The sequence below is a fragment of the Lepisosteus oculatus genome, chromosome 11, assembly GCF_040954835.1.
Source record: "Lepisosteus oculatus isolate fLepOcu1 chromosome 11, fLepOcu1.hap2, whole genome shotgun sequence".
In the NCBI taxonomy this organism is placed as follows: Eukaryota; Metazoa; Chordata; class Actinopteri; order Semionotiformes; family Lepisosteidae; genus Lepisosteus; species Lepisosteus oculatus.
Window position 1 is genome coordinate 36,462,492 of NC_090706.1, and position 15,004 is coordinate 36,477,495.

Here is a 15,004-nt window from a genome sequence, read left to right on the forward strand (position 1 = left end):
GTGCTTGCACCGCACTGATCGTAAAATGTTTGGTATCATATTTTAAAATGAAAATCCATCCATCAGCATACTTTTTCGCTTTTTTTCTTTCTTGAGTGAGCCATCGTCATAAGCAATTAACCAATCCCCTGCACAATTTGTCTCTCCTTTTCTTGTAAAAAAGGGAAAAAAAGAAGAGAAGGAGTTAAAAAAGATGTTAAAATTGTAAATGAATGTCTGACATTTGTGTGCTGGGTGAAAGAAATACTGCTACTTGGATTTACATTTAGTATCCAAGTTAAGTATTATTAGGGAAATATTTTTTCAAAAGGCTGTGAACTTCTGCAGCTGTAGAAATAAATGGGAAGTCTGTTCAGCAAGCTTGGATGGAAAAGCAGAAATATAATTGACTGCCCTTCCCCTCTCATGCTTTGGTTAATACACAAAATTCAATATTTTTAATTCAATTTTGTTCTAGTAAACAGAGCCGATTAACATTATTCATTTGTTAATCAAAATTTGTATTTAAATACTAAGGGATCCTAAATAGTGACAAATAACAGTTCTTTGAAGTTAATAAGCATTAGTTATTTTCATATTATGCTAGTTAATAAATGCAGTGGCAAGTTATGTTCAACATATACAATTGTGAGTTGTTTACAAAAAATATTATTTTTGTTGATTAAATACGTATGTATAGACTTATGTGTTTTGAAACATTTTCCAGAGAGTTTGAAATGCTCCTAAACAACATTTAGAATGTAGTGTCAATTTAAGTGTGAGTAATGCAGTCCAGATTTCTCAGAGATTTGTTTTCGGTTAGCTGCCTGTTGAAGGGTAATGGTAACTACTTGAACAGATGGCTTGGCTCCTTCGGTTTTTGATTTATGCTTTAAAATTTAATTTGTACACCCAAGGAATTGAGGGAACTCCCAGTTTCGTGTTTCACTTTGATTCTGCCACAAAACAGAAATAGCTCAATCCAATTAAAATCCAAATGTGAAACACAGAAAAATAGTGCTATAAAAGCATATTTTGCCTGCATTTTTTCTTTCTTTTTTAACAAGTCCCCTCAAGGGTTCAATAGAAAGATGAAAACCCTTCTTAAATGTTCCTTTGTGCACTGGCATCAGTTGGTTTTATTGTCACTGTGTTCCTTGGAACTACATTTATTTACACACCAAACATGATAGAAAATCTTCTCTATGTTAATCATCTAAGTGCTATAGCTGTACATTATATTAGATCACTCTGATGAATAATCTAAAGAATTCCTAAAAAAGCTAGCAAAATAAAAAGAATTCAAAGGGTCTATGTAATAAAACTACACAATTTCGATGGAGTACATCAGTAAAGATGAAGTCATATTTTAGTTTCTGCCTTTTCAATTGTGTAACAAAAGCCTGTGAGTGATAAAATATTCATAGATTGCAAGCACTTTATTAGCAATATTACAGGTCAAGAACAAATTACCATTAACTGATACGATGTTATTTTTTAATAGCATGGTAGGAGTTCACTATATTTTTCAAATATTTGTGTTTATTTTCCAAATAGTTTCCAAATATTTTTATTATAAATGTTATGTTTTAATTTAATTAATTTTGACGATGTATGACTCCTTTGAAAACAAAGTTTTAAAATGAGCTTTTAAAGTTTTATAGCAAGTTCAAATGGCTATAAACTTTTTACAGCCTGTTTGTGTGGAACCTGGTCTTCAGTGAATTAGGAAGACCTAAACTAGCAGATCACAAAATAACATTGTGCTCTTTTTATGCTATAGATTGTTACATACAATCAGATTTATCATAAAATAGAAGTTACTGATCAGATTGACCTTAAATAGCTGATAATGTAACTACAAAATAATAGTAAAGTTCCTAATTAGAGTTGCCTGTATTTGTGTTATGATATGAACATAATAGTAAAATAGCAGTATTGTTAGTAGGATACTCTCAGACCTACAGTCTGAATTAAGTGTAAGGACTTAATTCTGTGTCTTTTGTTATAACATGAAAGGTAATTAGTACATAAAAGTGAAAGAAAAGTACAGGTACTTTATCTACTGTATATTTAAACATGATATAAGGTCACCTACACTTTGGTTGTGGGACTGTTTGCAAAACCCATCTTTGTTGGGAAAATTAATCTAAAATATATTGTAGTATTACTTAAGATGTATTATGCTTTTTCCTTTAACCGTTTTTTTTTTGCTTTATTGTCTTAACTGCGTCTATCTGGCTCTGTCTTACCTTCTCCCTGTCTTTATTATATTTCACTCTTGAAACTGTTTGAAAACTCTTTTCTTTATTAAAGCTTAATCTTCATACTTCTCCTGACTATCTTTCTTTCCTCTCTCTCTTTAATGAACACTAATTGTCGTTTACAATATTGAATCTATTTATAATATATTACAAATGTCATAATGTTTAAAACTCCAATAATCCAATAGCAATAGCAATAGCAAATCCAATAGCGTATCAAACATGAATGACAAGAGGTCACAAATCATTCTCTAGATGTATAGGATGTGGAATACCCAAAAAATGTTCTTATCATAATCAAGATACTGACAACGCAGGGAAGGTGTCATAACAAGTTGTATGGACTGCAGAATGATTTATTGTAGAAATTGTAATATCATATTTTACATTTAAGCTTTAACAACATAAATAAGACAGATTTAACTGGGATTCACATGATTGACTCTTTAGATTTAATTTCAGGAATGTAACATCTTCTATGTGTTTGGTATAGAACAGAAATCAGAATTTATTCATTATTGAAAAAGCTATAGATTTGTCAGTAAAAGCACTGTCCCTTTAAAGTAAACACATTACAGGTGTTTTAGCTACTTGTAAACTTCCAGGATTTTTCATCTTGTTGGTGCATTGTTTGCTTTTACTTACTGCTTTGTAAACTCTTTTGAAGCACAGCTTCAATAGTTGATAGTGTCTAGGTGGTGAGTTTTTTCCACTTTGAGATCATTCATAGTTTAATGTTTTCCACATTTTGCCTCTACCTATGATATTTCACCCCTGGGTGTAAGATAACTTTAAAAAGTTCCACCATGAATTATGACTTAACAACAACTAGCTGTGAAGTTTGTTTTAAGACATTAGTGTTGAGGGATGGATCTTGATCAGAAAGATACAGCATCTGTGGCAAACTGAGACGAATGGACACAAACACAGTGACCCACAAAAATGTCCCTTAATGTGTCTAGAAAGAGGTTGAATGGCTTTTGACACAGGAATGCAAACAAGCGATCTTGATTTTACTACCAGTATTCTTAAGTTCTAGATCCAATGTCAAGTCTGGAAGTCATTTTAAATAAAAGGCAGTAAAGGAAGAGGGAATGGAATGTGGGAAAGTTTATTTTCTCTTTTAAAATGGGAGATTTTGAAAGTCTTCATTTTTTTATTCTTTATTTTGAGCCTTATTTGGCTTCCCCAAATCTTTTTTTATATTTTTAAAAAAATGTAAAATTACAAAAAAATCAAATGCTCGAGACGTCAAGATACACATAGAGTTTTTAAAAAACAAACACAAAAAGACAGCAAGTCATTATCCTAACCAAGGCAAAACTAAACATTGACTGAAATCAAGACTATCATTGCACATTCCATTCCAGCTACTGGAATTTTCGATGGTCCCTGCTGTTTCCATTAACTACAGTTAATAGAATGTGGTCAGGCAGATGTGTTCAGTCAGATGGTGAACAGCAGCTTCCCTGCTGTAGGAATGCATATCTACAGTACTCCATGCTGAAGAGCTGATTGACAGTTCCGAGTGTGAAAAACAAATCATGGGAAAGGTTATGGACTTAATCTGAGCTTCATTACAGTAATTTGAGGAGGACATAAAAACCTGCTAATGGCTAATGTTCAGGAATTCATGTGTAATCACATACAGATAAAGGATAACATTTCTGCTGAAATACAAGCAGGAATGTAACATCTGGGAATCAAGTATTATGCATATAAGATATTTCTTAAAACTCTTTATTCAGACACATACTGTATAGCTCTTTAAGGTCTTGGCAGCCAAAGGTTACTACAGTATGTAGCTTGGCAAGGTAGAAGGTATGTCCTAAAAATAACTAGGAATAATTATTAGTATTTTGAAGTTAAGAACAAGAGACAAATGGGTAAATCTTAGCCCCTTGTATTTAACATTTTCTGCGGAAAGACACTTCCAATATATTTGTTTTCTATTATTCTGAGATTAAATTATCTTAACACTACACGATTTAAGTCCCTGCTGTTCTGTCTATTGATTATGAAGAGAAGAGTAATAAATAGTAAGGCACACAATTCAAAATGTTTGTTTAGTAGTAGTAATGGTGGTGAACATCCTTCACACAAAAAAGGGTCAAAAGGACCTCAGCTGACCTTTTGATTGAGAGATGCAGGCTTCCTTCCAATGTTTTCAGTTACAGTAAAAGGAGGATTTGGTCAGTCTTTACAAATTAGAAAAATAAAATTTGGTCAAAATAGTGGTTTGCTACCAATGATGCATATTTTCCCTCCATCATTTGTCAGCGTGAAGGAAAGATTTTGTAACATAATGTATAATCATTATGCTAAGCTCTCCACTTCCTGCAGGCTGACACAGCTAAAAAGACATTCCCTGCCCTCTTCACTAAACAGCATTATCCAGCTGTTGTGTTCAATCCAAACCTCTCTGCTTCTAAAAAACTTTTTGTGTTTACACAGCCTTGCTGTATCTTCTTCAGGCCTATAAGATTAAAGACTTTTATTTTTCCCGCTCTGAAAGCAAAACTTCTGATGATTCAATGACAGTGCATTTATGACTTTGTACTCGGTTTAGGGGATCTTCATTGTTCTGATATTTGTAGATTTAAGGGCTCTGGAATTCTGTGAAATCAGTGTGCTTGTGGTCGAAACATCACAACACAAGTAAAGAGGGCAAAGGTTTGGGGATTTTACATAGTCCCTAAAGGAATGCGCGCTATGTCAACATTTCAATCTGAAAAATACCTGCTATTGGAGAAAGTCTGTGGAGAGACCATGCCACTCTTATTGTCCCAGAACCTGTCTATGCTTATCACTAATTATTTAATGTCATTCTTTCTCAATGCAGACCCAAAAAGCACCTGTCCCTGTAGCAGCCACCTGGACGCCTACTCTGTCTGCACGGGTCAGCAGCCCAGAGTCTACTACAGTCAAGGCCCACCCAGCAACAGAAGTCCAGTTACCGTCCTCGCGTTCCCCTTACCCTTCCACAGGCTCCTCCCCCATCTCCCCGCCCTGGGAAGACAGATGCCAGTCCCCCATAGGGCAGGATATCAAGACCAACCGTCGACTGCTGGCCAAGAACATTATCAATGCTGCTAGAAGGAAAAACAGTCCATCTCCCGGAGGACTAAATGGGCGAGGGACTTCCATATCTCCTGTAGGTGGTTCCATTATACCCCACGGACACCAGCCATTGAGCCCCTCCACCATCCGATCCAGAGCTTTATCTAATCAGTCTCCATCTTTTAAGAGCCCCCCAGCAACTCCATCTAGAATGATCAGGTCACCAGTGCACTTGTATACTACTCGGTCGCTGACGGATTCTGACGCATCGGTAGAGTCTGAAGATTCAGGGCTGAGGTCTCCCAGCATCCGGAGCCACAACACCTGTCCAAGAGGTTGGGAGGGCAACTTCAGCATTAAAAGAGGAAGCATTCCAGCAGATCTATAAGGATACCAGAGCATGTCCCTGGGTAGGCCCCAGTATAAAGGTGTCACTTCGATGAAATGTTTGGCTAATACAAGAACCATTCCATCAAAGAAAGGGCAGAGACTGTTTCATTTTTTGGAAGCATCTCGTTTTCAGGCTTTTTTTAAAAAAAATGCAAATACTGTAAATTGCACAAACCAAAATTAAATTCATTCTTATTGGAATTGTTCCTTCTACCAAAGAAAACATTTTTTTACAAGTTCAAAAGTATTAACAAATTTGAGTATTTTATTATATTATTACTGTACATTATAAAATAGTTTCCATAAGTTTTCAATAAGCATTTATTTGTGCTCCTTTGAGTTTTTTCTCATTTTTTAACGTTCTACTTTTTACAAACACAGCAACGTCTTGAGAAAAGGAACAGAATCCTAGCAAGCACATACTTCTGCGAGATATTTACAGCCTGATTCTGATCATCAGAGCAGACTGTGAGGACATCAAAATGATTCTTCAAATCCAGAAGGATTTTTGAGGAGCAAACATTCCAGGCAGTACTGGTGACCCAGGACACTGCAGATATTCAGCTACCAGGTTCTGCTTCGTGGATGTCATGAATGCACTTTGATGAGGGAACATGAGTGAAGACTTTTCTATTCCCAAAAGACTTCAAAGGGGATTTAGTAGAAACAGAACAAAACTGCATTTACATTCCTTTGCGAGCAAGACTGATAATAGCATTTCAGACCAAAAAAATACTGCTGTCTTCACACCTTTCAAGCTTTGAGGCTGCCTCATATTTAGACTTAGAAATATATACTAAAACATTTTCTACAACAACAATAGATATGCTAAAAAACTGGTTTTAAATCCTTGTAACAGTGCAATAATCCATATATCCCTTAAATTGTGTATGTTTTGTGTTTGCAACCAGAATGTCTTAAACCACCTGTGGCAATTGTATGTGAGATTGAGCAAGTGAAAGAGCTGTTGATTGGTAAAAATTCTTGTCCATGTGATGGTTAGCTGATGGTGAATTAGTGAAGTAGTTCTTACAAGCACTGCAGCTGAAACAGAGTCATATGTAAAGGAGGTTCTTCTTTATAAATCCAGGACACGGACACACATTTATAAAAATGCAAATCCATTTTCCTTAATTTGATTAAGATAGATTGATTTTTAATTTGTGCTGAAAATACACACCAAAGAGTATAAATAACTGAAAAAATACAGCTACTTTAGTGAAACCTTACTTTCTATGCTCTATAGTCAGCTCCACCATAAAGTATACCATAATATTAGTCATGTCAATAAGGCAGAGACAGGAAAAGTAAGAAGTGTGAAGCAGAAGTTTATTGAAGTGTAAATGGGGACAGACAGTTGTCGATAACCATGTTATTATAAGAAATAAGTTTGAGGAGAATACATATCTAAAGACATCCCTGAAAGTAGTGTATTACATATTCTCATTGTAAAAGGCCAATTAACACTAGGATGGAATGTCTGAAACACCTATTTTAACAATGTCAAAGTGTGTTTTACTTACTTTGCCTAGCATTTTGACTTGTAATAACATGGTTAAACTGCTTTTTACTGAAAGGAGTCGAGTGCTTCCAGAGGGATATGTATTTGTTTGGAAAACAAAACTGGGACTTCACAGGTTATCACACACTGAATATTTATCACTATCATTATAACTATAAGTATTAATAACATTTTTTTCTCTTCACAAATTGTTCTAACGGCAGTTTTGCTTCATTCTTGACAAACAAGTCTACAAATACGTAGACAGTTTTGGGTCAAGAAACGCACTACAGCCTTTAATAAACATTATGTATCATACTTTGTTTTACATGGATTGATAGCATTTAGAAAAATATCGGTTCTTCAAACACCACGCAGAAAACTCTTATGAAATGGAGATGGTGTGACGTCCCAGTTCAGTACATCAGCAGATTTTTGCAACCTTTAAGGCCCAGTGATTATTTACAGACCTTCTGATTGATGAGCTACCAGCTGTGTGGTGACATTGCACCTCCAACAAGAATAACTTTTCATTGTCACAGTCTGGTTTAAAATCATAAGAGCTGTGCTTATTTAGCCCTGGACTTTATCAATAAAAAAAAAAACATCTGACCTTGTATTTTTCCCTAGACTGTCAAACACATGGAATCTTCCATGATAAACTGATCTTGCAGTGCTCTTACTGTTAATTACAGTACCGATGACAACAAAAAACATATATAAAGGAATAATGCTACAAATAAATTATGGCTATTGTTATTTGTGTGTTCTTCCTTAAAAGTTTAACATAATAATTTTGTATACTTACAGTACATTTGACATTCAAAATGGAAATAACCTTGCTTGTATTTTTAGTCACTTCTAACAACTATTTCATTTAGAAGACAATAGAGAAAATGCCAATGTTTTGGAAAGTTTAAGTGTTTTCTTTTGTTGCTGCATAATGGGAATGTGTTACCAAATGTAGCAGTTAAAGTAAAAGAGTAAAGCAGTTTCATTAGGAGATCCAAGAAGCATGTCAGAAAAATGAACACAGTAAGGCTCCCTTTTTTCTTGAAATGCTCCATCATATTTGAAAGGACTGCCAAGATGTGGTTGGGGTGTTGTCTCTGGACATCGTATGAAAGTTAAATCTCGTTTCCCTGGCATGCAGTGAGCTTCTCATTTTACACATGCTAATGGAAACACTAAAAAACTTCTTAGTTTAGACAACCAAACATCCATAATGTTTTTAAAACCTTGCAGGAGTGTTTATTGGGCAGTGCTATTCCAATCAGAAATCACCGGGTAAATTAATTTTGAATGGAAGAATTCTCTAGTTGTTATATTTTCTGCAAGGAATGTTAATGGTAAAATAGCAGGAACCCCAGGTTCCAAAGTCTGATGGGATCAACTGGAACAGCAGGAATCATTTAAGTGGGTAGCAGTGTAATCTGGTGTGCGTTATGTACTGTAATAGTCTATATAGAAAGTGGTGTCCTTTAACTTCTCTGCATACATTGTGTCACGATCTTAATCCCTCCTCTTAAGGGCGCTCCGGCTCTTTCTTACTTTGCTAATTACGTGCACCTGCCCCCAGTCCTGCCCCCTCCATATTTAAGCCTGGAGCTCTCGCTACTCTGGGCTCTGCACTGGAAGACAGACACCCGCCTACCATCAATCATCCTGACCCTGCTGAGTCCGGGGCTCGGAGCTCGCCACCCCGTTTTTAATCCCTGTCCCTGTACCGGATCCCATTCCGGCTTTTAACTCTGTTTTGTCCTGTCTCGATTGGATTATCCGGTTTTGGACTTGTTCACCCTGGCTACGCCCCCCCGAGCACCAGTTCACCTTCGTCACGCCCCCCCGTCTGTCAACCCCTCCTGTTCCACATTGTCTCCTCCCCGTCATCCCTCTCCACTTACTTCTGAATTATACCGTCTGCATAGGGTCCAGAACTACGCTTCACGGGAGCCTGGACCGACTCCTGTTACACATTGTAATTTTTATGCACATGGCATTTTTATGCACAATTGAATATATAATGCATAGATATTGTATTTCCTTTCCTTCCCCTCAAGCAATTAAATGTGGTTGATCTTCCTAGAACTCTAGAGCAGAAGGGCACTTTCATAATTGGTGATCGAAATAATACACAAATTTCTAAATCAATTCTTACTAATGGTCTATGTAATTTTAAATTTAAATTGCAGTATACTGTTTTCACTATTCTGTCCTTTTTCCTATTGTTTCCCCATGATGTCTAGATCAGGACAACTACTACAGCACTTTCCCCGAGGATTCCCCTTTTAATGAAGCCAAAAGGGTTTGAACTGTGTAGTATTCTAATCTGGAAACTATGCTCTGCCTATCAAATGGCATTTCCATACCAAATAACCCAACATAAATCCAAATTCCTTAAGATTCTTGTGGCCTGTAAGATGTATTCCTCTTAGTACCTCGTCTTCCAACAGAAGATGCTTAAAATACAACAACTCTTATGTTTTCTGCTTTACAAATCCCTCTTCACTCATAATACATTTCTTTATTCTTTGAATGCGCCCCATTTTAAGTGTAAATATGCAACAGAATTAGAATAAGTTGTTTCACCCTATTCTAGTGTTTTTCCAATAGGTAAACTTTAAGGATTGTTGTTAAGACATTTGGTTTGTTTTACTTTAGAAAGAAACCACTCCGTTTTAAAATGGAACTAATCGTTAGTGGCATGTATTTATTTTTTTACGATTTTCCGAGGGATCCCTAGACGGTATTGGCTCACTCTCCTCACTAAATGGATATCATGCCAAGGACCGAAAATATTTTGCCAACTCCTTCCATATATATATAAAGTTTTATATTTAGTAACATTTGTGGATATAACGTTTCCCGTGTTAGTGTTCTTTTTGTCTCAACAAAAAGATGGCGCTCAATGATGGTGTTTGCGTGAAAAAATACTGCACTTAATAAAAAATCACCAAATAAATTATTTTTGAACACTTTCACCGCCATTTAGCAATGTTCATCCACGAGATTGTAAAATATTTAGAGTCCTTCTAATCGAATTTTTTTGCTTGGAATTTTGTATCACGCACTTCAATCCCAGTATTTATCTATCTCCCACTATATTAAGTACAACGTCTACAAATCAAGCTGTTATTTTAATACAGGGTAGTTTTATTAAACGACAACTGGGTTTAATTACCGTTAATGTGCACTGCGGTCGTAATTTGTTTTACTGGCATAAGAGGTTAAAACGAGGTCCTGTGTACTGCGTCATGAACGTCCCCACCCATATCGCCATTTACTGTATATGAGCAGGGGTGTAACACCGATTCCTGGCTAAAATTCTCTCTGGGTTTACGGTCTTGATTTCCTCAAGTCCCCCATTAATTCAGCTGGCGAGTTTCCAACATTTGTAACTAATCCGGTTGTGTACTGCGGCATAATGGCTCCTGCACACCAATCAGGTGAGTACTGCAACTCAGTGGAGGATGAGGTAGGTCCTCTCTGCTCTGTAAATCAGTAGGAATGAAGTCCTCTGTGAATGCGATTATTAATAATTAAACACTGCTAACCGGTGATTCATTTGGGGAATTTTTGCTTCATATAGGGGATTTTCCGTTACTAACCAATTAATCTTTTATCCCAAATTAAAAAAACGTGTAGATATACTGTACTGTACATAAAATTAAACATAACTTTATCTGCATATATTTGTAGAAAAAAAGTGCATTCTGGATATTAATTACAGGTTTTGGGCATTTAATTAATTGATCACACTTGAGTGACTTTGTTGCGTGTCTACTAAAGCACCTCATGATTTAGTCAAACTGAGAAACGGGACAGTTGTGGGGGCACAGGCGATGGGATGATTTTAACTTGTTGAATGTCATTCTTGGTGAAAATTAAGAAAGGAAAAACAAAAAAACAGAACCACCATACCTCCCTTGTCAAGGAAACGGCACCTTTTTGCCATCAGTATGTTGGAGGCTTGACTGTATCAGTGTACTGCCTCTTCATGTCTGTGTTGTTAACAGTCCACAATTTCTAACCTGGCAAATGTTCCAGCCAGATACAGTCTGTCAACGGCAGGCTATAATCTGGAAGAATGAGATTTATGATGAGATCAACACATCATCATCCAAGTGTGATGATCTGGACAGAAGTGTTAAGTCACTACTGAACACCTCTTGTAGTGATTGATGGCAATCTGCCTGAATGTCTCTACATTGATTAAGTCTTGGGATTTCACACACACTGCCCTTCCTGTGGGCACGACAATGCCCACAGGAAGCCCACTGTATGTCCCCATGCTGTAATGGTGGCTTTCTTGTGAGATGAGTAGGTGACAGGTACACCATTGCTGTCATATGTTCCAGTCATGGGGAAATAGATCCCTGTTGATCAACGTTTTGGAAGACAAATGTTAATCAGCATGACTTAACTATGTCATGTGTGTTCAATGTCAATTATACATAAATATGTGGTCACTGTTCTGGACAGTAAGTTAAATTAAAAAGGCAAAGGTTTTTTTCTTAAGGGAAATGGCGTCTATTTTTCTTAAGAAAGCTTAAACATTTTAAGGTTGGTTTAAGCTTTTTATCATGTTTTTGCAGTCTTTTATTGAACCTGCTTTAAACACAGTATATTTGCATGTACGAAAAAGAGCTCTCAAGGCAACTGGGCGGTTAATTTTGAAATGCATTTCAGAATATTTAATTTGCTTGTATGAAAATGAGCAGGAATGTACATGAAGAAAAGTTAATAATTGCACATTTAATAAACTTTTAGAACACTTTTGCAGAAATCTTGAATTGGCTTTGAACTTGTTTTTGAATGAGATGAGATTGATTATTTCTTGTGTAGGATTATTAGGGTTAGAAACACCAGAATACCTTGACTTCAGCTAACATCACTGTTGCATTACTCAAGTCAAAATTAAAACTGGGTGATGTGAATTGCAAGCTTAGCATGAAAGATTTGTGGAAGCCACATCTTTATTCCTAATGCAATCTCCAAACGCTAAGAAAGGCTGCAAAAATATTTGGAGCTAAATCCTAAACACCAATTTTCCTATATTTTAAATTGCATTAAAAAAGGCAGCAACATTAATAGATGTCTACTCTGAAGGCGAATTAACCTTAACTCTAGATCCCCTCTCAAGTTACCATTAGGGAACTATGGTTAATTTTAAAATACTTTTTGAAATACTTATACGAGCATCTGTGAAAAAAAGAGCAAGAAAAAAACATAAAGAAAAGTGAATAATTGCACATTTCAAAAACGTTTAGAGCACTTTTTAAACACTTTTGCAGAAATCTCGTATCGGGTTTGAAATAGTTTTTGTGAATGAGTTTAAAGTCAATGCCCATGATTATTCCCTGGGTAGGGATGATTAGAAATACAATAATACTTTGATTTCATCTAACATTTTAGTTGCTTTTTTCATGTCAACATTTAGACTAGGTGATATGACTTGTAGGTGTAGCATGAGAGATTTGTGTGGTTGCACAACATTGGTTAGGTCACACCTGTACTCCTAATGCAAACTCCAACCCCTAAGGAAGGCTGCAAAAAGTATTTGGAGCTCAATCCAAAAGTCCAAAATTCCAAAAATCCCATTACAAACACAGCAGCAACATTAATAGCAGTCTACTATTAAAGGGAATCCTAACCCTAGCTCCAATCTTAAATTAACTCTTCGGTTAATTTTTAAATGCATTTCATTATACAGTACTTATACAGTTCCCAGATTTGATTGTTTGGGAATCTGAATCTGAGGAGTAAGAACAAGCTGCTGAATATTGTCATACCATGTCACACAGTCTCTGATGATTGATCTTTCGGCCCCATCCCACATCTATCGTTTACAAATTTAGAGTTAAAACATATTCTATGTTCTTACACAGCGCCTGTCGGCCGTAAGCGTTACACTCTCCCCCGCTTAAATCGCCATCCCCGGCGAAGGGCTATCCCACCCCGCTTCTGACACCAATGTAACGCAACGGGGGCTCAGGCGGGTGCCCTTGCCACATTAGGTCGGCCCCCCGAACCCGGGACTCCCGCATCTCTCTGCAGGGACCCAGCCCGGTGAGCAAAAAAGAGAGATCTCTCACTACAGCCCAGTAGCTGTAGTCCTGCTATCACAGGGAAGGGCGGTGACATCACCTGCTCTGGCACGCCGGCTCTTACACAGTGCCTGTCGGCCGTAAGCGTTACAGTATGTTTTCTCTTTACTGTCTACTGCTGCAATACAAATTTCTTCCAGAGGTTAGTAAAGACTCTCTGTTAATTGATGTGAATAGATGCTATCATACCTGAATATTGAATAGCCATGACTCACTAGATTTCTTCAAGGTGAAACTGGATCCTGGGCACCCTGACCCAATACTGCTAATAGGTTCTACTAAGGATATTGTAATTATTCCTCAGCAATCAAAGGTGCTCATTGGTCTTCTCTGAGACATTAAGATTTCTTTTAACATGAGAAAACAATATTTCCTAATAAGAAGCAGAAAGTATTATTAAAAAGGTCTGCCACTAAACCATGAATTCACATGTTTTAATGTGCCCTAAGATAACTCTAACCATACTTAATAAATTGCAAACCCTGATTAATACCAGACTGAACAATAGTAGAAAACAGTTTTGCCATTTTATGTTCAGAACACTTGCACATCTTTTTTGGAAACTAAGACATTGTTTTTGTTAGCTTTATGTGCAGAAATACGATCCTTGTTCTATGTGGTCTCTGTTCTAAAAGCTCGTGTAAACTTGTGGCCGTTAATGCAAATGGCAGAAGTAAAAGAAATGCTGTAATTCCAGCATTCACAGAAAAACAGCACTGATTAAAACTATAAAACTTGAATGTGCTAATGTTTGAAGCAGAAAATCTGTGACTGAATAGTCTAATAATGACTTCTGTATACATTTCATGCTTTTTTAAAATGTCGTGACATAGGAAGAAAACTATTGCAATTGACCTTTGTAAATAGCATCCTCTAGTGGTGATGAATGCTACTTTTAAATCAAATGACAACTGGTCAATAGCCCCCTCTTGTGATAATGCAAGGAAAGGTCTTTGAATATTTTCATGTTTGTAGATTTCTGTGCAGCCTTCCGTTCAAGAATAATTTAAAGATGAAGCAGAACAGACTTGTGTATAAAGGCTTGTACATATTTCTTCTGTTAGTATTAGTGCTTTGTTTGAACCAATACCACAATACCACTAATTTTAATAAATAATATTAATACCATTTTAAGGCTTAGTGGGGGATTAAGGTTATTAGGAGGAGATCAGACAACTGACATCAATGCCTAGATGTTAATGGAGTTTCATCTGTACTGCTACACCTGGGCTGAAATCTGGTAAGTCACACTACTCAAAAAACAAACAAACTTGTGACTCATAACATAAACTTCAATAAATCCCTGTAGTTAAATCCCCACACATGAATTGGTTTTCAAAATCTTAATAAGTGTTTTGGGCTGCAAATGACTGCTGTGCACGAGAGACTGGGCAGTGTTAAGAATTGCAGATTGCAACTTCTGAGCTAGAAGCGTTGCAACATTGTATAGACCTCCATACCGTGCATTTGTATAATTGTATCAGTTCATTTAGATCATCTAATATATTACAATCCTAATACTGTAAGTTTTCAGCACTTGTCAATATGCAAAGGCGCATTTACTTACACTCCATTCCAAAGTGAAAAAACTTGTAACCCACAAACTAAATAACTCCTGAATTTGCAAATCATATATATATATGAGAGGGATCAAAAGTGGTATTTAATTCAATGTTAAAAACAAAACAAAGAGCTTTATGAAG

General features: G+C 36.3%; 1 protein-coding gene across 2 annotated transcripts in view; it reads left to right on the forward strand.

The window, feature by feature from the left end:
* The window catches only part of LOC102696382 (synaptopodin), a 32,705-nt gene extending 24,767 nt beyond the window's left edge, over positions 1–7,938 (forward strand). For both annotated transcript variants that reach the window (XM_015349788.2, XM_015349789.2), the window contains exon 4: positions 5,086–7,938. In XM_015349788.2, coding sequence (XP_015205274.2) covers positions 5,086–5,691 — 606 coding nt within the window. In that variant the 3' untranslated portion in view covers positions 5,692–7,938. The remainder of the gene's footprint in view (positions 1–5,085) is intronic.
* The last annotated feature ends 7,066 nt before the right edge of the window (positions 7,939–15,004 follow it).